The sequence below is a fragment of the Pseudophryne corroboree genome, chromosome 5 (assembly GCF_028390025.1).
Source record: "Pseudophryne corroboree isolate aPseCor3 chromosome 5, aPseCor3.hap2, whole genome shotgun sequence".
NCBI lineage: Eukaryota > Metazoa > Chordata > Amphibia > Anura > Myobatrachidae > Pseudophryne > Pseudophryne corroboree.
Window position 1 is genome coordinate 80,214,271 of NC_086448.1, and position 21,110 is coordinate 80,235,380.

General features: G+C 45.5%; 1 protein-coding gene across 5 annotated transcripts in view; it reads right to left on the reverse strand.

Moving 5' to 3' along the window:
- Positions 1–21,110, reverse strand: part of SGCE (sarcoglycan epsilon) — a 176,399-nt gene that overhangs the window by 69,289 nt on the left and 86,000 nt on the right. For all 5 annotated transcript variants that reach the window (XM_063921401.1, XM_063921404.1, XM_063921400.1 and 2 more), the window contains 2 exons: positions 7,513–7,585; positions 2,000–2,198 (listed from right to left, as the gene is read on the reverse strand). In XM_063921401.1, the coding sequence (XP_063777471.1) occupies positions 2,000–2,198; positions 7,513–7,585 (272 nt within the window). The remainder of the gene's footprint in view (positions 1–1,999; positions 2,199–7,512; positions 7,586–21,110) is intronic.

Consider the following 21,110-nt stretch of genomic DNA (forward strand, 5'->3'; position numbering starts at 1 on the left):
CTGGATTGGCACCTGATGTCACCGAGATTGAGTCTCCCGGTCGCACTGTACATGCACCAATGTCAGTAATGTTAGTGACCTCTTTTGTAAATTCGAAACGCGTAAGTCTTCAGTAATAAAGAGCGTACATTAGCACTTGGTCTATCCCAGGCATTATGAAATATATAAATAACAACAATATTTTTGCTGATAAAGACGTTATATTGATGATATTCAAGTGTTCTTTAAATAGACCCCTTATGGCAGGGGTGGTCGGACTTTTGGGACCTGGGATCTACTCTTTGTTCACTTACTTACCGGTGATCTACCAATGTCAAATAACAACACCAATACTGACGCAAACATTTAAAAATAGCATTAAGAATGACGCCATCAAATAACAACACCAATACTAAGGCACACATTTAAATACAGCATTAATAATGACGCCATCAAACAACAAAACCCAAAAATAATGCACACATTTAAAAACAGCATTACTAATGACAACATTAAATAACAATACCAATAGTAGTGTCCACATTAATACATTAATATTAATAAACACAATCTTGTCACGATTGTGTGCAGAACAGCTCCCTGTGCAATAACCCTCCTCCCTGTGCAGAATAGCTTGCTGTGCAACACCCACCTCTGTGCAGATACACCCATGTGCAGAATACCCCCTTTCCCACTCCCATTGCAGAACAGCGTGCTGTGCAACATACGATCCCCCTTCATGTGCAGATTCCCCTTGTGCAGAACCCCCTCCCAGTGTATAATAGATCCCTGTGCACAACTCACTTTGGCTGGCGAGTGGCTCCCTGCTGGCTGGCTTGAGTGCCTCCTCGCTGGCTGTCTGGCTTTCCGCTGGCTGGCTCACACTGCTTTCCGCCCGCCTTTCCGTCCTGCTAATGCTGCGCTCCTCACATCACGTTCCCAATGATGCATTGCGTGTGTGCGCGGCTGACATCATGACGTCACCCGCGCAATGCATCATTGGGAACGCGATGGACTCGATCAGGGCGTTCAGAGCAGCAGCAATTACAGTATAATTAAGAAGTTGGTCATGATCTACCGGCCTGAGCTCCTCGAGCTACCGGTAGATTGCGATCGACGTTTTGGCCAGCACTGACTTACAGGCAATCTGATGAGGTCACAGGATGTGTCTCAGGACAACAGTGAGCATGGTGCTGCCAGTACAATGGATGATCATACTCTTTAATATCCAGGAATGTTTACACTGCAAAGAATAAGACTAACTTCATGCTGCACCCCGTCAGCTCTGAGCACGGACAGAACTGAAGTCCTTCTGCGGAGTGAGAATGGCCATGCACAGCAAGAAACAGTCCTGATTATGTGCCCAGCCCATCCCTTACTCTCATTACAATAATCTTACACTGCAAAATGAAATCTTATTTCTGCACTTCAGTTCTTTGTAAAACATGCCAACCGGTGAGCCTACACCATACTTCACTAGGAGCACGCTTATTCCTTCTAACTCCTCCCCTCTGCTCATGGAAAATGCTGCTTCTCCACAGACCTGCGAAAACCTAGGCACATCAGCACTGTGGGTGCAGAGCTGTACTTACACTACAGAGCGGCCATTTTGTGCTTAATAAATTACCTCAGCTGTGTGCGGACATCATACTGTACACATTTTAAGAAGGCTTCAACAACTGGCAATTCATCTATAAATAATAACTGTTTAGATAGTACAGACTTGCAGTAAAGTGAGTTATCCTTACCAGTCTCATTAGAGGGATATTTGTTACTTGAAGCATGCACTACATTTGTGTAATTGGAAGAAGGGGAACACTATTTGCCTCTCTGCCTCAAGCAGTGCATACAGCATTATGAACTTTGACCTATAGCTGGGATGTTTAGCGCAAAACACAGATGATAAGGCTTATATGCGCGGCTGCAAGATCATGTCCCTAATAGAAACAGACAATGCATTCAGGCAACAAAATAAAAATAAAAAGAACAGTTAAGATGGCAAATGTTTGTTTTTGCTTACCCTTCCTTCATATCATTGATGGGGAGCGGGACTCGGCCCCCCCTGTCCAGCGCGGAGGTGATATTAATAGCATTCAGACGATCGGGTTGCCAGATATTTTTTACCGCTCCGAGAAAATCTCCAAGAACTTCGCTGGCCAACATTTCCTCTACATTCATGTTTCTAATGAAGAACTCGGCTTGATATGGGAGTGGGAAATCTGGTATCAAAATATATAATTATAGTGGCTTTTAGGATAATAAAACCTCAAGGCAGACAAAAAACAATTGCAAAAAAATGATCAAAGGGAGTTATTCTGAGTCCTTAGCAGTTTTTGCAAAATTAGCAAAAACTGCTAGGGATCAGCTTGCATGCTGGGGACCGCCCAGAACAGGGCAAGGCCGCCCAGCATGTATGGCGCCGCCCTACATTGCGATCGCAATTACATTGCGATAGCATCGCAGATTTGGGAAATAGAGGACGACCCCTGTGTGTGTACGCAGCCAGGTTGCGTATTCAGGAGCACCGCCACTATGTTTCCCGTCGCAGGAAACGTAGGCGACATCATCAGGCCTCCACAAAAACGGCCATCACACACCTGTGTTTCCTGCTCCAATCACCTCCCCTTCCAAACGCAGAGTCGCCGCCCCCGAATGCCCCCCACCTGTCAATCATTTTGTGATCGCATCCTTCCGGGCTGCAATCGCATAATGAAAATTTGCTCATGCACGCCCGTTGGGCGCCTATTTGCAATTGTTTTACCCATTGCGTCCACTTCTGAATACCCCCCAAAATGTCATCTTTTTGTGGTAAAAATCACAAATGTCCATAGATAAAAATAACTAGGCCCAGCCTCTGCTAGAGTAGTATGAAGTTAGGAGTTGGCCTGACTACATCCACTATAAATATTTACCCATTGAGCCATTTGCCTTCCAGCAGCATTTATTTTGGAGAAGAGGGACCCGCTATATGTAGAGGTAGTTATTATTTTTCATTTATAGATCTCTATCGCTTCACTGAGGCATATAGAGCCGTGCCACTGATGGGGGGGTCATAAAGTGAGACACTGGATATCAGTATACAATGTTATGCCTGTATACATTAAAAGAGGCCATATAATTGTCTCTAGTACCCATGGCAGGGCCAACAGCAGCAGCACAGTGCATCCTGAACACCTGGCATCTTGTTCCCAGTCAGGACTCTTGATCTCCAAGATTAAACTCCATCATTTTTTATAAACCCCCATCCATGGGCAAAGCTATAGGGGGTGCCACTGCTATGGGGCCCAGAGGCTTAAGGACTCCTGACTCAAATGCACAAAGGCCATACATTTGCCTACCAATCACCTGGATTTGCCTGCTGAGCACTATGATGGTATGATGTGAACTGTGGGCACTGTGTGACATAATTTGTACTGGTCACACTACTATGTAGCATATTGTTAAGTGGGGGCACTACAATATGGTATAAAATGAACTGGGAACAATGTCTAGTATACGTAATATGAACTAGGGGACTAATATTGGGCATACCAGTAACCAGGACACTATTATGAGGAATAACATTAACTATGGCACTACTGTGGGGCATAACATTAACTAGTCTAGGGCACTACTATGAGGAATAACATTAACTAGAGCACTAGTGTGGGCATAACATTGACTAGGGCACTACTGTGGGGCATAACATTAACTAGAGCACTACTGTGGGGCATAACATTAACTAGGGCACTACTGTGGGGCATAACATTAACTAGAGCACTACTGTGGGGCATAACATTAACTAGGGCACTACTGTGGGGCATAACATTAACTAGGGCACTACTGTGGGGCATAACATTAACTAGGGCACTACTGTGGGGCATAACATTAACTAGGGCACTACTGTGGGGCATAACATTAACTAGGGCACTACTGTGGGGCATAACATTAACTAGAGCACTACTGTGGGGCATAACATTAACTAGAGCACTACTGTGGGGCATAACATTAACTAGGGCACTACTGTGGGGCATAACATTAACTAGGGCACTACTGTGGGGCATAACATTAACTAGGGCACTATTGTGGGGCATAACATTAACTAGGACACTACTATGGGGCATAACATTAACTATGGCACTACTGTGGGGCATAACATTAATTAGGGCACCACTGTGGGGCATAATACAGTATTAACTAGGGCACTACTATGAGGCATAAACTGAACAACTGCTGCATAGAGAGTAGTGTCTCTAGAGGCATCATTTCCATTAACCCCCACAAGTGTGAACTGCCATCATTATCATTAACCACCATAATTATCATTAAGCCCATTATTACCAACTTCATTAACATTATTAACCCCCGTTCTTATTATTTCCCATCTTTATTAATTCCATCTTTATTAACCCTCATCAACATTATCACCACCTCATTCTCCTCATTAACCTTTTTTTCCAGCATTTTCTTTAACACTGAGCCATCAGCATAGTGTACATCCTTCCCTTTGCAGCCTCCTGACTCCTTGAGAGCTGCCTCACTCTGAGATCCCACCCAGCCCGTCCAGGATTCAATCCTCAACCTCCAATACCAAAGTCACAGACAGAGGAGCACCCAGCCAGCCTGCCGGCCTTGTCTCTCTGTGCTCAGATGGGGCTGTGTAAGTCTCCATGCTGCTTGCCAGTGTGCCTCTTTCCTGCTGTAAACATGTAGCACTGAGCATAACCCTCAAAGAGTCTTCTTCTGTACAGGAACCACGGATTTTGATTTGTTACAGTATATCTATGTGAATATTGTATTACCATTGATGCTTCTGTTTTCTGACTTCTTCTCAATAAAATTGTTTTTGAAAAAGAGTCTTCTTCAACGCAGTAAAAGTGGCTGCCAAAAATTCCTGAAGCCAGGTGGAACTTGGGGAGACTTTCATTAAGGGCCATCCAGGTGAGAAGGTATTATCAGAATGTAGTTTTACAATTCTTGGTGCAGGGAGACCACATAAGTGAAGGGTCCGGTGAAGCGCCCCCTTGACTTATGAGCCCATGTGTATTGGGCTCATAAGCCAAATCCACATTCATCCATGTTGGTTCCACCAATGCAATCAAGCCCTTGGTAAAACAAGAACTCATGGACTCATTACTCTTTAGTAAGTTTGAATGGTGAACATGACGTTCAGATTTTATGTCATACAGTATGCACTATCAGGACCGTCTCTTCATATGGGCTCAATGGGCACTTGCCCAAGGGCCCCAGAAGTATAAGGGCTCTAGGCTGATAGTTGTGGGTCCCCTCTTTCCAGGGGTACCAGACTTTTGAAAATCGGCCCTGTGGAACCCGAAATATCTGACTGGTCCACATCCAAGCCTGTTAATTGCTCTTAACAGCCAGATATCTCAGGTACTGTCGATTTAGAGTTTTCTGAAGGTATACTCCAAAATCTGGGACTCTTCCTTTTCGGTGGACACTGGCGGATTGCCTCTACTATGCCAAGAACCAGAGATATCAGCTTTCCAGCAGCTGGTCCCTGCTCCAGCTCCACACGCCTGGGATTCGATTTTATATAGTTGTCTAAGGATTGCTCTGGCTCCTGAACTCTGACCCCAAGACCCAGTACCTCCTGAAAGGTGGACTCTAGATCTCTAGATTTTTTATACCATTGAAAGCTAAGAAATCTATTTCCAGGAACCGGAGATATCTACAATCAAGCAAGCTGCCCTCCCACCGAAAAATTATAAATATTAAGACAACTCCACTATCCACCCCTACCCTGCGTATTAAATACCCCCTACCACCCTGGAAGTCATGTACCAGGGCCCCTTCATTCAGCCCAATGCCCCCGTCTACAGTTTAGACTTCTCCCTCCCGCACCATCTGTGCAGTTAAGGAGTAAATAGCAGAAATTATTGTTCCAGGTCCTAAATGTTGAGTGGAAGATAGAACACCCTTTACCACCCGCGGGACATCAAAGCTGCTGCTGATAGCACCCCACTCCCCCTACCGCTGCAGGATGGGTAGGGGCCCCAGTGCATTGCATTACCCAGGGGCCTACACTGCTGTTAAGGCAGCCCTGTGCACTATTGGTTAAAAATAAAGATAGGACATAAATCAGATATCTCATGACGGATCCCTAGTCAACTATTAAAAATAAGAGATAACAAAATGCATTGTTGTGTGATTATCCTGGGGAAACTAGAAGAGTGATATCCTCTTACTCTATTTTAATTTTATCACTGTAACATACTGTATATGAATGACGGTGAGAAATAATGTGTTGATTGATATATGATGGAAAATTGTCTGATAAATCACCAGAATTAGTGATGATTAGGAAGATTTTATTTGTCACTTAAGGGTTTATTGTGACAGCATTTATCATACAGTAAATCTAGTGTTTGCATATTAACCACTGCTATCTTAAGAGATGACTAAAATTGGAGCTATGGGGGAGATGTACTAAGCAGTAATAAAAGTGGAGAAGTGAGCCAGTGGAGAAGTTGCCCATGGCAACCAATCAGCATTGACGTAACATTTATAATTTGCATAGTATAAACGTATACAGAGCAGCTGATTGGTTGCCATGGGCAACTTCTCCACTGGCTCACTTCTCCACTTTTATCACTGCTTAGTACATGTCCCCCTTAGGGGGATATTCAATTACCCGCACCGACTGTGGGTGTAAAAGTATCGCCGGGGGGGCTATCTAATTAGCCCCGATAAGCCGGCGCGTGCCGCGGCTAATCAGAGATTGTGTTTCACCTGCTTAGTACATGTCCCCCAAAATCACTAATCTTATTAGTACAATGCTTATTGATATTGCATTTTTACATACTTTGCAACATTGACAATTAAGTTGAAACATTATATATATATTAAAAAAAAAATCTAAAATGAAGCCTTGCACAATAGGGGACAGGGGCAAATATATACTATATTAGTGGTGGGCATCCGGTCTATAGATCTACACTAAAAAGGTCTACAGTGAATAGGTCGACCCCTAATGGTAGATATGCATTAGGTCAACAGGGTCAAAAGGTCGACAGGTATAAAAAGTTGACAGGGTCAAAAGGTCGACACACATATGGTCGACGCAAGATTTTTTTGGGGGAAAAAATTATTTTTAAAACTTTTTAATACTTTACCATCCACGTGAACTATGGTTGGGAATAGTAAGCGCAGCGGTAGCAGAGCGAGGCACCTTGCCCGAAGCTCGATCGCCATGTGAGGGGACGTGGTACACTAATGGGGCTTGTTTGTGGCAGAAAAGTGACAAAACACACAAAAAAATTGTGTCCACCTTTTTTGTATCGACCGTTTCCATGTTGACCTTTTGACTGGGACAACATTTTCTACTGTCTACCTATTCTGTGTCGACCTTTTGACCCTGGTGACCTAATGTATATCTACCATTAGTGGTAGACCTAATGACTGTAGACCCTTTTAGTGTAGATCTAATAATGCACAGCCTTACTGGTGACAGGAAGTAATAGAAAACATACATAATGACCTCTGTCACTGTAACACAATATCCCATATTACCCCAATGGAAACTTACTGTACCTTCTGCTGACATGATGTTGATGACCAAATTATGCCTCGCTGTCTCAAAGGTACGTCTGTTATAAGCCGTTATCTATCAGAAAAACAAAATGAAGGGGAATCAATAATTAACATTCAAAAACTGCACATTAAGTAACATAAATAAAATTCCCATATACAGCACAGGAATAGAACAGTCCATTCCTCTGTTGCCAATGAAGAGAGACCAGGGGTGGAACACTGCATTGCGGGGCCTCATGGCAAAATTTGGGTCATTTTTCCATTGTTTCACATTTATTATTATGCGGCTCAGCCATGCAACCACTCGTAATAGCCGACAGCGTGGATTCGTGGTTGGACTCCTTCAAATTCCTAGGGTCAAAAATTTCCCGAGACCTCAAATGGGGACCCAACATAAGCACTGTGGGAAAGAAGGCCCAGCAGCGGATGTTCTCTCTGAGGCAACTCAGGAAACTCAACACCCCACAGAAGCAGCTGCTCATCTTCTACACAGCGATGGTAGAATCGGTCCTATGTTCCTCGATCACAGTCTGGTATGGAGCTGCCAATGAGAGTGACAGACGGAGGCTGCAAAGGATGGTGAGGACAGCTGAAAAGATTGTTGGGGCTGACCTCCTCCTATCCAGGAATTATACCAGGCAAGGGTCAGGAAGCGAGCGGAGAAAATGGTGGCAGAGATGCAGCACCCAGGTCACAAACTGTTTGAACTGCTTCCATCAGCATACGCTACAGGTCCATTCCCGCAAAGTCGACCAGATCAAAAGCTTCTTCCCACTAGATGTCCACCAGCTGAACAATATATAAAAAGTCTTACATGTATAATATGCAAAGTCTATCGTACAGTTGCAATGTGCAGTATGAACTCATATGTGTAATGTTTGTAATGTATGCTTCGTTTTTCCCCCTTCTTATGCTATGTATTCCCTCTTCATGTTGCTGCTTGGCGATGTACTGTACCGCAAAAAAATTCTATAGTGTACGTGAGTACACCTGGCCAATAAAGCTAATTCTGATTCTGATATTTGAGGCTATGGTTACAGGAGAGCTCCAACACTGCTCTTCATTCTGCTCGAGTAGCTCTGTCGTCACACGGTCACACTCCCTTACAAGCCCTCATTGCTGCTAGAGTTCCCAGTCAGGCTCCTCAGCTTATATTACAAGCTATTAAAATCTGGGTGGTTGTTCATAAGTTATTGGGGTTTTCGGCTATAGCCCCAGACAACCCATCTGTGACATATTTACAAAGCTCAAATCTCTGCAATCTGAGGAGAACAGTTTTACAATACCTCCTCCTGTGCAATCCCAACACTTAAGTAAAACTTAATTCGATAGATACCTGCAATGTTTTGTCTTCACAAAGACATTGTTCAAATGACAACTATTGTGTCATTTAATACTTTTACATTTAACTCAGCTGTGGTTGTTATTGACATTTATTTGGATTTGCAAACTGATTGATATTTATTTGGATTTGCAAACTGGCTAAGCTATGATCCCCACTATGCCATGACATGCCAGACAAAATGCCACCCGGTCCACATATCAAAAAAAGTTGGGAACCCATGAGTAAGTCAGACATGAGTTAGGTTCCATAAACCAGAGGGGTTGGGTATGTGTCACAATACCAACGGTGGAATCCCGGCAATTACATGCCTGGTGTGGTGGGAGGGGGGAGTGGAGCAAAGCCCCTTGCAGGCTCGCTGTGGGCTCGGTGGCGAGCTGTACTCGCCACAGGTTCTATTCCCACTCTATTGGTCTCGTGGACACCCACGAGTGGTAATAGTCCCTGTGAGTGTGGGGGGAGGATGTAGTTGCCGGTATTGTGACCGGCGATCTCCTGACCGCCAATCACATAACTACATCCCAACCAGAGATTGCATCAACATGTAAAACTATACTACTGGAAGAAACTACAGTGTCACAAAGCCTAGACCAGTCACAAACCATTAACATAATGCTGTACATATACAAAGTGTAGTAATGCATAAAACCTACCTTGTATCTGAACTGAAAAGTCTGCAATATTCTGAATATTAAAAAATCTAGATAAATGTTTCTCCTTATTGTATCTACTAAGTAAGTATAGGGGTTTCCAGGCATTAGCGAGTAGATTTATTACACTAGACATAAAAATCCTCATTCTCAGTTAGGGAAAATTAAAGTGACATTATAAAACACAATACACCTGTAGTTTTGAATATAAGCAGCTGCAGGAGCAGTCCAGTTCTAGGTTGCAGTCAGGTGAGTTATGGTGGCTGTCTGCTTTGGTTGTTGTGTCGTAACCAGTGGAGGCTCCAGAGGTGGGGCTGCACCTCTAGAGCCACCACTGGTCATAACTTCTCACCATTGCATCTCTGTGAAAGTTGGACAAGCTGGCCAAGGTGCATCCAGTTAGGTAGAACAAATAGGGGTAAGTTGAACTTTTTTCCAGAATCTGGGCAAATCCTTTAGGGTTTTGAGACAAAGGGAGAGATGTATCAAGCGAGATAAGAAGGAGATAAGTGGAGAAGTTGCCCTAAGACACTAATCAGCTTCCATTTATGGTTCAGTTATGGTTATGTATTTTGACATGACATCACTAGCGGTGTGTGATTGGTGCCGCCAAACAGGGCTCTGAGGGCAGCACCGTCACTGACCCACGATCATTGCTTCTGGCTAGGAGGGTGTCTGCAAATGTCCTTTGGATGCTCCAGACATGCAGACTGCAGCCTCCCAAAGCGTCCTGAGTATGCTCTGGGCAGTGCTGCACTTATTGGGGGTAATTCCAAGTTGATCGCAGCAGGATTTTTGATAGCAATTGGGCAAAACCATGTGCACTGCAGGGGAGGCAGATATAACATGTGCAGAGAGAGTTAGATTTGGGTGGGTTATTTTGTTTCTGTGCAGGGTAAATACTGGCTGCTTTATTTTTACACTGCAAATTAGATTGCAGATTGAACACACCACACCCAACTCTAACTCTCTCTGCACATGTTATATCTGCCTCCCCTGCAGTACACATGGTTTTGCCCAATTGCTAACAAAAATCCTGCTGCGATCAACTTGGAATTACCCCCATTGTCGGGTGTGGAATTTAGGTAGATTAGACTTAGGTCGACAGTGTCTAGGTTGACCACTATTGGTCGACAGTAAGTAGGTCGACATGGTTTCTTGGTCAACAGGGACTCTAGGTCGACATGTACTAGGTCGACATGACATCAGGTCGACATGAGGTTTTTTTTACTTTTTTGGGTGTCGTTTTTTCTGTACATGCCATGCTTCGGACAAAGTACCTCGCTCTGCTACCGCTGCACTCGGCACAGGTTACCGTTTCCAATTGTAGTCCACGTGGATCGCAAAGTATGAGAACATTAAAAAAAAAGGAAAAATATATGTGAAAAACTCATGTCAACCTAGAACATGTCGACCTAGAAACCACATCGACCTACTTACTGTCGACCAATAGTGGTCGACTTAGACAGTGTCGACCTACTTACTGTCGACCTACAGACTGGATCCCCTAATTGCCACTGGCTGCCCCACCCCCAGGGCGTGGCTTTATCATAGGGTGTGGCCAGCACAGGGCAAAGAGCAGCCTTGTTACAGCACTACATAACATGAAAAAATGTACATACAATTATATAAAAGAAAGGGTAAATATGTCCCCTCCAAAATGAACTTACAATTTAAGATGTGTTGGTTAGCCATGATAGAGAAGGTGGCAGAACAACAGTCAGTGGAGAAAGTGCAGGTGACTATTGCTAGGTAGCAGCGATATCAGCCTTCAACAATAGGGCAGTTACGGCTGACTGGGATGGAGTACTCGGTGAGGCCTTGTCAATCACTATCAGAATGTTAATAGACCTCTCCAATATCATGTGGATTATTCCTTTGTATTCAGTAAAGGTCTGCATTTTTTTATTATTATTATTATTATTATTATTATTATTATTATTATATGTCAGCTTTCTGGAATATTTGAGGTGGGAGAGTCCACAATTTTTGGGAAGATAGTGAAAGCGTCATTTGCAGCAGCTCTTACTTGATCAAGCTCTGATACTCAGTAGCTCTTACTTGGTCAAGCTCTGATACTTTATCAGTAAGCCGTGCTCGGTCTGCTCTCAGGACAGTTATTTCAGCTTTACAAGTAGTCTTCATTCTACCAATAATATTGACTCTGACTGAGGACGGCCTACTCAATTATACCCTGATGTTGAAAGGTTAGCCTGTATTGGAATCAAATTAACTGTTCCCTGCTTCCCCTCTAGTTGTGTGGGGTGAGGGGGAAGGGGGGGGAAGGGTAGTTGAGGTCTGTTATATTGTCCATCCAATAGACTTAATTAATCTTCTATTACTGCTTCCTATCTCAAAAGTTGAGGAACATTCATCTCCGCTATCGGCTGAGAATTGTGGACTTGGTGATAGTTGGGTATTTGTGGACATAGGATCCTTGTATTAAGTACCAGTGCATATATCTTTTATTTATGCCTGTTGGGCCCAGAATCCTCTTTAGTGCTCTTATTTGTTGGGAGATGTTTCAAACCTTCCAAAGAGGACAAGTGGAGAAGTTCTGCTCATAGCAACCAATCTATCTTTATATAGAATGTACCAGATAAACAAGAACTATCTATGGGCAACTTCACTTGTCCTCTTAAGTAGGGTTGATACAGCTTCCCCTCCTGTGATAGGACCTGTGTTGGCATCTGTTTCATGCTACTTGCCAGCTCTTGCTCCTAAGTTTGAGGTGGTGACTGCTTCTTCTCACCACAGAACGCTTGCCATGTCTCTAGAGCATGGAGGACAGATCTTCCAGTGGCGCACCCAGGGGGGGTTTCCGAGTACCCAGAAACCCCCCCCCCCCCCCACTTAAAAAAAAATATTATTTTTTTTTTTTGCTGCATGAGTATTATTAATGACTGTCTAGCGTCCTCTGCAGCCTGCTGTCTTCCTGGTGGCACTTGTAAGTGCAATAAAAGTTAGCTTTATTTTAATTATAGTACATATATATCCATGTGCATACATATATACACATGTATATACATACAAACACACACACACACACACACACACACACACAATATATATATATATATACATGTGTATATATATGTGTACTGTATGTGTGTGTACATATATATATATATATATATATATATATATATAGTATGTGGAATGATGGCGGCACTCAGACAGGCTTAATTAGTAGTGAAGAAAAGTCAGCTTTATTCGACCGACATGTTTCGGGGCTCAACCCCTTCCTCAGGGCCTCAATAACCCTAGCTGAACTACAGATGGTACATATATACACCAACATTAACAAACAATCAGTGAACCTTAATGTGACTCACCTGCTCAGCGGCGCCATCCTGTCCGTCCGGACGCTCAGCAGTGTTCCCTCGTCGCGCTTTCATGACGTCATCAACCCGAGGCTGGAGTCCGTCACCATGGCAACTCACAAGCCTCCTCGTTATTGGTCAGGGGTGTGCGCCGGGTCCCACACTGCCGGCCCGTGACGTCATCCGGCGTCGCGTCGCAGGGCAGTTACTAAGCAACCTAAAACACAGTAAAGAAAAAAACAACAACACAATATTGGTTACAACCCATAGTGCAGGAAATGGATCAAACCTAGCCAAGTTTAACATAAACATAAATTAACTAAACCTTAGGACCATGAGCTAAATTGGCAGTAACCTGTCAGCATAACTCATATCACATAATAATGGTCTAATGAATAATTAATGTAATATACAAGCAAAAATGGACAAGACCCCATGAGGACTGAAGTTAGAGGAAACACTGTAAACCAAGATTTTCATTCAGGCCACGGGGGGATAGAGTACCCAACTTATGGATCCACCTGGATTCACGTTGTAAGAGCACTCGGTCCCTGTCACCCCCCCCCCCCCCGCATCAATTTGGGAACATGATCAATTAAGATGGCTCGGATGCTAGCCACCCCATGTTTGAATGTCAAACAATGGCGGGCGAACGGTTGGTCACTACTGCCTTTCTCAAAGGCAGTAGTTTGACATTCAAACATGGGGTGGCTAGCATCCGAGCCATCTTAATTGATCATGTTCCCAAATTGATGCGGGGGGGGGTGACAGGGACCGAGTGCTCTTACAACGTGAATCCAGGTGGATCCATAAGTTGGGTACTCTATCCCCCCGTGGCCTGAATGAATATCTTGGTTTACAGTGTTTCCTCTAACTTCAGTCCTCATGGGGTCTTGTCCATTTTTGCTTGTATATTACATTAATTATTCATTAGACCATTATTATGTGATATGAGTTATGCTGACAGGTTACTGCCAATTTAGCTCATGGACCTAAGGTTTAGTTCATTTATGTTTATGTTAAACTTGGCTAGGTTTGATCCATTTCCTGCACTATGGGTTGTAACCAGTATTGTGTTGTTGTTTTTTTCTTTACTGTGTTTTAGGTTGCTTAGTAACTGCCCTGCGACGCGACGCCGGATGACGTCACGGGCCGGCAGTGTGGGACCCGGCGCACACCCCTGACCAATAACGAGGAGGCTTGTGAGTTGCCATGGTGACGGACTCCAGCCTCGGGTTGATGACGTCATGAAAGCGCGACGAGGGAACACTGCTGAGCGTCCGGACGGACAGGATGGCGCCGCTGAGCAGGTGAGTCACATTAAGGTTCACTGATTGTTTGTTAATGTTGGTGTATATATGTACCATCTGTAGTTCAGCTAGGGTTATTGAGGCCCTGAGGAAGGGGTTGAGCCCCGAAACATGTCGGTCGAATAAAGCTGACTTTTCTTCACTACTAATTAAGCCTGTCTGAGTGCCGCCTTCATTCCACATACTCTATGGAGGATCTATTCCCCTGGGAAGGCACCGCAGCATTACACTCAGTTCCAGACGAGTGCCGGGAGTTTTGCAAGTATATATATATATATATATGTATGCATGTTTAATATACTATGTATATGTGTATATGTATGTGTGTGTTTATGTATGTATATATATATATATATATATATATGTGTAGATATATGTATATATATATATATACACACACACAGACACACTAGTTTTACGGACCCAGCATACACTGGGTCACCTCAGTCCCCACCCCCGTGATTGGCTCCGCTCAGTTCTGGAAACCCCCCCATGCAAATCCTGCGTTTGCCACTGTCTTCCCCTGCTTCTCCTGCCATATGGTCATTCAGGATGCACCCAGTCTAAATAGGCAGCAAGAAAGGCAGTTGTCTATGGAAGAACTGTTACATTTCTACATGTAGATAGTGCTTTGATTTGCCAGGCTGGGTTACCGGGGCTAAGTGTCCCGCCGGGGGCTATTAGCCCCGATAAGCCGGCCCGTGCCACGGCTTATCTGGGATTTTGTTTCACCTGCCTCTGGCAGGTGAAGCAGAATACCCGGGAACAGCCCTGTTTTCGTCCGAAAACGGGGCAGTTTCACACGAAAACACACAGGTTTCACTGAACCTATGTATTTCGCGAGAAAGGTTTTTTTTTTTTATAGGCGATCCATCTGGATAGCCTGTTTAAAAAAAACCCGGTGAAACATTGGAAAAACGGGGATAATTGGATATCCCCCTATGTGTGATAAATGCTCTGCAGTTCTAGGTTATTATTTTTTTACAAAAACCATTGCATAACATGCTGGCTCTCTACTTCAAAGTTTTTATCAATTAGTTGTTCCTGGTGGTTGATGAAGACTACAGTTATGGAATTCAGACAACATACCCTTTGGTTAGTGCCTGAAGAGCTGTTCATTCAGATATTCTCAGACCCCATTTTCATGGGAACTTACAGGAATTCCTATATACTGTGTTTATTTGAATATATAGCAATCTCTAAATCCACATATGCCAGTTCATAAACAACAACCTCCATAGCCCATATCACTTAGAAGTCTATGACCCTATATTTACAATTAGAGTGGCCATTGGTGGGTTCACCTCGATGGTATGAAACCCTTGACAGAGGAAACACTGATGGTTCCACCGGGATGACACTGGGATCCCGGCCGCTTCGGAGTCCGACAGTCGACATGCTGACTAACATGGACTATGCCCACTCATGGGTGTCCACGACCAGTAGCGGATCTTGCCACGGGCAAGCAGGATTTTTGCCCGGGGTGCCGCCTTCCGGAGGGCACTGGCGCCATCCGGAGGGCGCCGCACCATGGCAAGATCCGCCACTGTGCCCCCAGCAGTGCACCCCGCTGGTCCCCCGCTACAAAGGGAACCAGATGCTACGCGTCTAGTTTCCCTTCGTGGAGAGGACGTCATCGCGCACCGCACAGCATTGTGGCACAGACGCTAGGGGTCATAATTGACCTCTAGTGTCTATGCTGTGCTATGGGAGAGACGTCATGACTGAGGAGAGGAGAGGAGAGGAAAAGAGCGGCGCCGGCAGAGGTCTGCAGTGGTCTGGAATCAGGAGCGGGGATCGTAAGTATAAATGTTTCTTTTTTTTTTCTTTCAGCAGCGCTTCAAGGGGGAAAAATGGGGGCGTGACTGACCACGCCCCCATATGAAGTCACGCCCCTATATTTTTGCCCGGGGCGCCACAAGGGCAAGAACCGGCCCTGTCTACGACACCCATAGAGTGGGAATAGAACCTGTGGCGAGCGCTGTGAACCACTGAGCCTGCTGCATGGCGAGCGCAGTGAGCCTGTAAGGGGTTTCATTGCACTAGTTCCCCCCACCTCCCCGCCGGCTATCTAAAGATCGGGATCCCTGTGTCGGTATGGTGACTGGCGGGATCCCAAACGCTGGTCACCCGAACCCAACCCGTTCCATCAACTAATTGTCATCCTTGTTTTATTACTCAGTGGACAGTCGGCCAATTAAAGGGATTTCTGGGTTGCATCGGGGATGGAGCTAGGTTCCATATGCTGGTGCCAGGAAGAAAGGGAAAAAAAACATTGCCGGGACTCTGTGACATCGCTGGCAGAGAACAAGTTGAAAAATCATCAGGAAGCGGTGGTTAACCATCAATGGCTGTTAATTGTTGATGGTCGATGGCCATCCCTATACACAATACTTAGTCAAAAGAACTTGCAGCATAAGCAATTCCCGACAACGTCATCACCACAGCAGCACTTCTGAATTTCAGGACTATCTTACAACATTTGTCAAGAGTATTTTCAAAAACTCGTAGGTGGTAAAACAGCTGAAATGCATAAAACAGGTCAATAACAGCCACCTAACGCTACAGTAGTGCTTGTACTTGAGTCATCTCAACACTTGTGTGTGGCCAAGGCACTTTCCCAAGTATAAGTATTCTACATTTTGTGGCTAGAAGATTTAGATCACATATGTAGTTCCCCCAATGCAGTGTTACCCAAGTTTATACAGCTTTCCTACATGTCTGTCTCTCTACCTAAGAGCATACTACTGTAGCCTACTGTCTCAGACATTCATAATTGGCGGGGACACCTACCAGGCTACCAGAAGATCAGGCAATTCAAAAACACAGTACACGTGCATGGTGAGTGATGATGCAAATTACCATCCATACAATGCAGGTAGGTAGGTACTACTGGGTACCTACCTACCTCCATTGTACGGATGGTAATTTGATATTTTTTGCTGCTTTGCTTTCCTGCAGTCAATAATATTTTCTGAATTGAAAAACCTGTGTTTGTTTGTATGTGACTGACTGTAAATCTCTGCCAATGTGCTTGATCATCACTAATTACCGCATAATCTACAGTGAGGGTCACAGAGAGTGCCAGCCAAGCAGCATAATGAACATCTCCCAGCAGCTAATGCCGTCTGAGGCTAATTAGCATATTTACTATTCAGCACAAAAACACATATAAAAAGAAATCATGAACCAAGCAAAAGAAAGAAAAATATAATTCATACACACAAAATAAACTATTCGCTGCCAAAATGTATAATAATAATGGAAAATATGGGATGTGGTGGGCAGTATGGGATGTAGTTGGCATCCCGACACTTGGAATGCCGGCGGCTAGAAGACGGAAGTATGCCAGGGAGGGTTAGGTTTAGGCTGCGGGAAGGGAGGGTTAGGGTTAGGTTGCAGGTAGGGAGGTTACGGTTAGGCGGCAAGAAGGAAGGGTTAGGGTAAGGCTGCAAGAAGGAAGGGTTAGGGTAAGGCTGCAAGAAGGGAGGGTTAGGGTTAGGCTGCAGGAAGGGAGGGTTAGGATTAGGCTGCGGGAAGGGAGGGCTGGGGTTAGGCTGCGGGAAGGGAGGGCTAGGGTTAGGCTGCAGGAAGGGAGGGTTAGGATTAGGCTGCGGGAAGGGAGGGCTAGGGTTAGGCTGCGGGTAGGGAAGATAGGGTTAGGCGGCAACAAGGGAGGGTTAGGCTGCGAAAAGGGAGGGTTAGGTTGCGGGTTGGGAGGTTAGGGTTAGGTTGCGCGTGGGAGGGTTAGGGTTAGGCTGCGGGTAGGGAGGTTAGGGTTAGGCAGCAAGAAGGGAGGGATAGGCTGTGCGGGGAGAGGGTTAGGCTGCGGGAAGAGAAGTTTAGGGTTAGGCTGCGCAAGAAAAGGTTAGGGTTAGGCTGCACAAGAAAAGGGTTAGGGTTAGGCGGCGGGTAGGAAAGATAGGGTTAGGCGGAAAGAAGAGAGGGTTAAAGTTAGGCTGTGGGAAGGGAGGGTTAGGTGTAGGGGTGGGCAGAGGGTTAGCATACTTACCCATCAGGTGTCGGGATTCCGAGTGCCGGTATCCCGTACCCATATAAAATGTAAACACAGCCGTGTCTAATGTTCCAGCACTGCAGCCACACATTGGGACTCGTGTAGAATTGGATGTAAACATGTTATATTTGCGTGAAATACGGAACTTTGTAGCTCACATCCATCCAATAAAACATTTTAGCATGCTACATATGCAGATCCGGTCACCGTGCTTGTAATTCCCTATGACATGAGGAGGACTTGGGAAGGGGCAGGCAAGCCTAGGCTGAGTACAGTAAGGCTGTCTGAGCTGTATATGCAGTCATCACATCGACATTCAGAATGTAAAAAAACAACAACAGTATTTTAGTATTAGGGTTAAGCTGCAATTGAGGTTAGGGCTTGGGTAGGGCTAGATTTACTTTCAAAATCCCACTGTCACGATTAACAATGAGACTTGTAAGCAGTGGTTTCTCTCACTGGCAGCCTATGAGGCTTTGAGGAATTCCAGCTGTCTGAGCATTTGCGGCCGGTGGACGCACTCCCTAGATTTGACCCCGCCTCCCCATTGCCGGGTATAGGTACAGCCATATCACAATGGCGTTACCTAGCAATGAAAAGCTTAATGTTACGCCGTTTGATAATTTGAATATACCGTACATCACAGTCCCCAAAGCAGACTCTGCGGAAGTGGAAAAATATAGGGACCGCAGGAGAAGTCAGTCATTTCTGTGTGGTATTGCTCTAGTTACATAGGGAGAGCAGTGATAACTCCTTTCCCTGTTAAAGAAGTGAAAGAAAGGGGTTATCAGTGCTTGATAAATAGATCCCAAAGTGGACTTAACCCATACTTATGATGTTTATTCCTAGGTACTAGGCAAATTGATGTCTTGCTGCTAGTTTCAATTGAAGTGATAAACCGTACTCACACATACAAGTAAATGACTTGTGTCCGAGAGTCAGTGCTGCTATATGAGGCACTTATGGAACTGCCGGACTCGTTGAAGTTTTGTTCTCAGCCACAAAAGACAGCGTACAAAAAAACACAGGTCCTCGGTGAGATCAGACCGCGGCTGTTGGTGGAGCCTCTTCGCTGCTACAACAGCAAATCGTCCCCCTCACGTCTAATTGAATTGACCCCATAGTGGAGGCAGTCATTTTGCTGCAATTAATTTCCTCAGGTTTTAGTGACTACTTCCTGGTAAACCAGTATGCTGCATTTTCATTCCACAAAATGGCTGCCCACCTGTTCATAAGCAATGGATTCTCTTAAATACAAAACTAGTTTAATGCACGGCATTTAACATAAAACCTTCTAAAATGTTTGAAATAAATTTGTACTTACTCAGTGCCCAATCACATTACATATTTTCCCTTGTTAATTCAATTATGTCTAAGAATTTAGCATCGGTCTTTCAGCATTTACATCTATAATAGTCATTCATGGAAACACGGGTGTAGTATGGTATGCCGGTGGTCGGGCTCCCGGCGACCAGCATACCGGCGCCGGGAGGCCGACCACCGGCATACCGACAGTGTGACGGGCGCAAATGAGCCCCTTGCGGGCTCGCTGCGCTCGCCATGCTGCGGGCACCCTCCAGGGGGGTCGTGGACCCCCACGAGGGAGAATAAGTGTTGGTATGCCGGCTGTCGGGATCCCGGCGCCGGTATACTGTGCGCCGGGATCCCGACAGCCGGCATACTGAAGACCACCCTGGAAACACTGAGGTACCAACCATATATTAAGACTATGGGGGTCAGTCCGAGTTGATCGCTCGCTAGCAGTTTTTAGCAGCCGTGCAAACGCATTGTTGCTGCCCACTGGGAGTGTATTTTCGTTTTGCAGAAGTGCGAACGCCTGTGCAGCAGAGCGCCAGCAAAACCTTTTTGTGCAAAACAAGACCAGCCCTGTAGTTACCGTATATACTCGAGTATAAGCCGACTTTTTCAGCACTTTTTTTTGTGCTGAAAAAGCCACCTCGGCTGATACTCGAGTCAGCGTTAGGAGGGACACGGAGGGCACAGCGCGCGGCTTTCCTGTGTCCCTCCTGCATCTCCGGCGGCAGCGGCGTGTGTGTGTTAAAGGAAGTGCACGAACCGGCACTTCCTTTAACACACGCCGCTGCCGCCGGAGAAGCAGGAGGGACACAGGAGAGCCGCGCGCTGCGCTCTCCGTGTCCCTCCTTCAGAAGACAGCGTGGGAGCGACGGAGGGTAAGTATCTAGCACTGTGGGGCATAACTGGCACATCTGGCACTGTGGGGCATATTTGGCACATCTGGCACTGTGGGGCATATCTGGCACTGTGGGGCACATCTGGCACTGTGGGGCATATCTGGCACATCTGGCACTGTGGGGCATATCTGGGACTGTGGGGCACATCTGTCACTGTGGGGCATATCTGGCACTGTGGGGCATATCTGGCACATCTGTCACTGTGGGGCATATCTGGCACTGTGGGGCATATCTGGCACATCTGGTACTGTGGGGCATATCTGGCACATCTGGCACTGTGGGGCATATCTGGCACTGTGGGGCATATCTGGCACTATGAGGGCATATCTGGCAGTATGAGGGCATATCTGGCAGCATGAGGGCATATCTGGCACTGTAGGGGTATATCTGGCAGTATGAGGGCATATCTGGCAGTATGAGGGCATATCTGGCAGTATGAGGTCTGTGTACGGCTAGAGCTGCATTTCCCACCCTAGGCTTATAATCGAGTCAATGAGTTTTCCCAGGTTTTTGTGGTAAAATTAGGTGCCTCGGCTTATATTCGGGTCGACTTATACTCGAGTATATACGGTACTTATCCTGTGCGTTGATTCTAACGACGGAGAGATGGCTTTTGACATCACACACCCGCCCAGCCATGCCTGCGTTTTCCCCTACACGCCTGCGTTTTTCTAAGCACTCCCTGAAAACGGTGAGTTGACACCCAGAAACGCCCTCTTTCTGTCAATCACCTTGCGGCCGACTG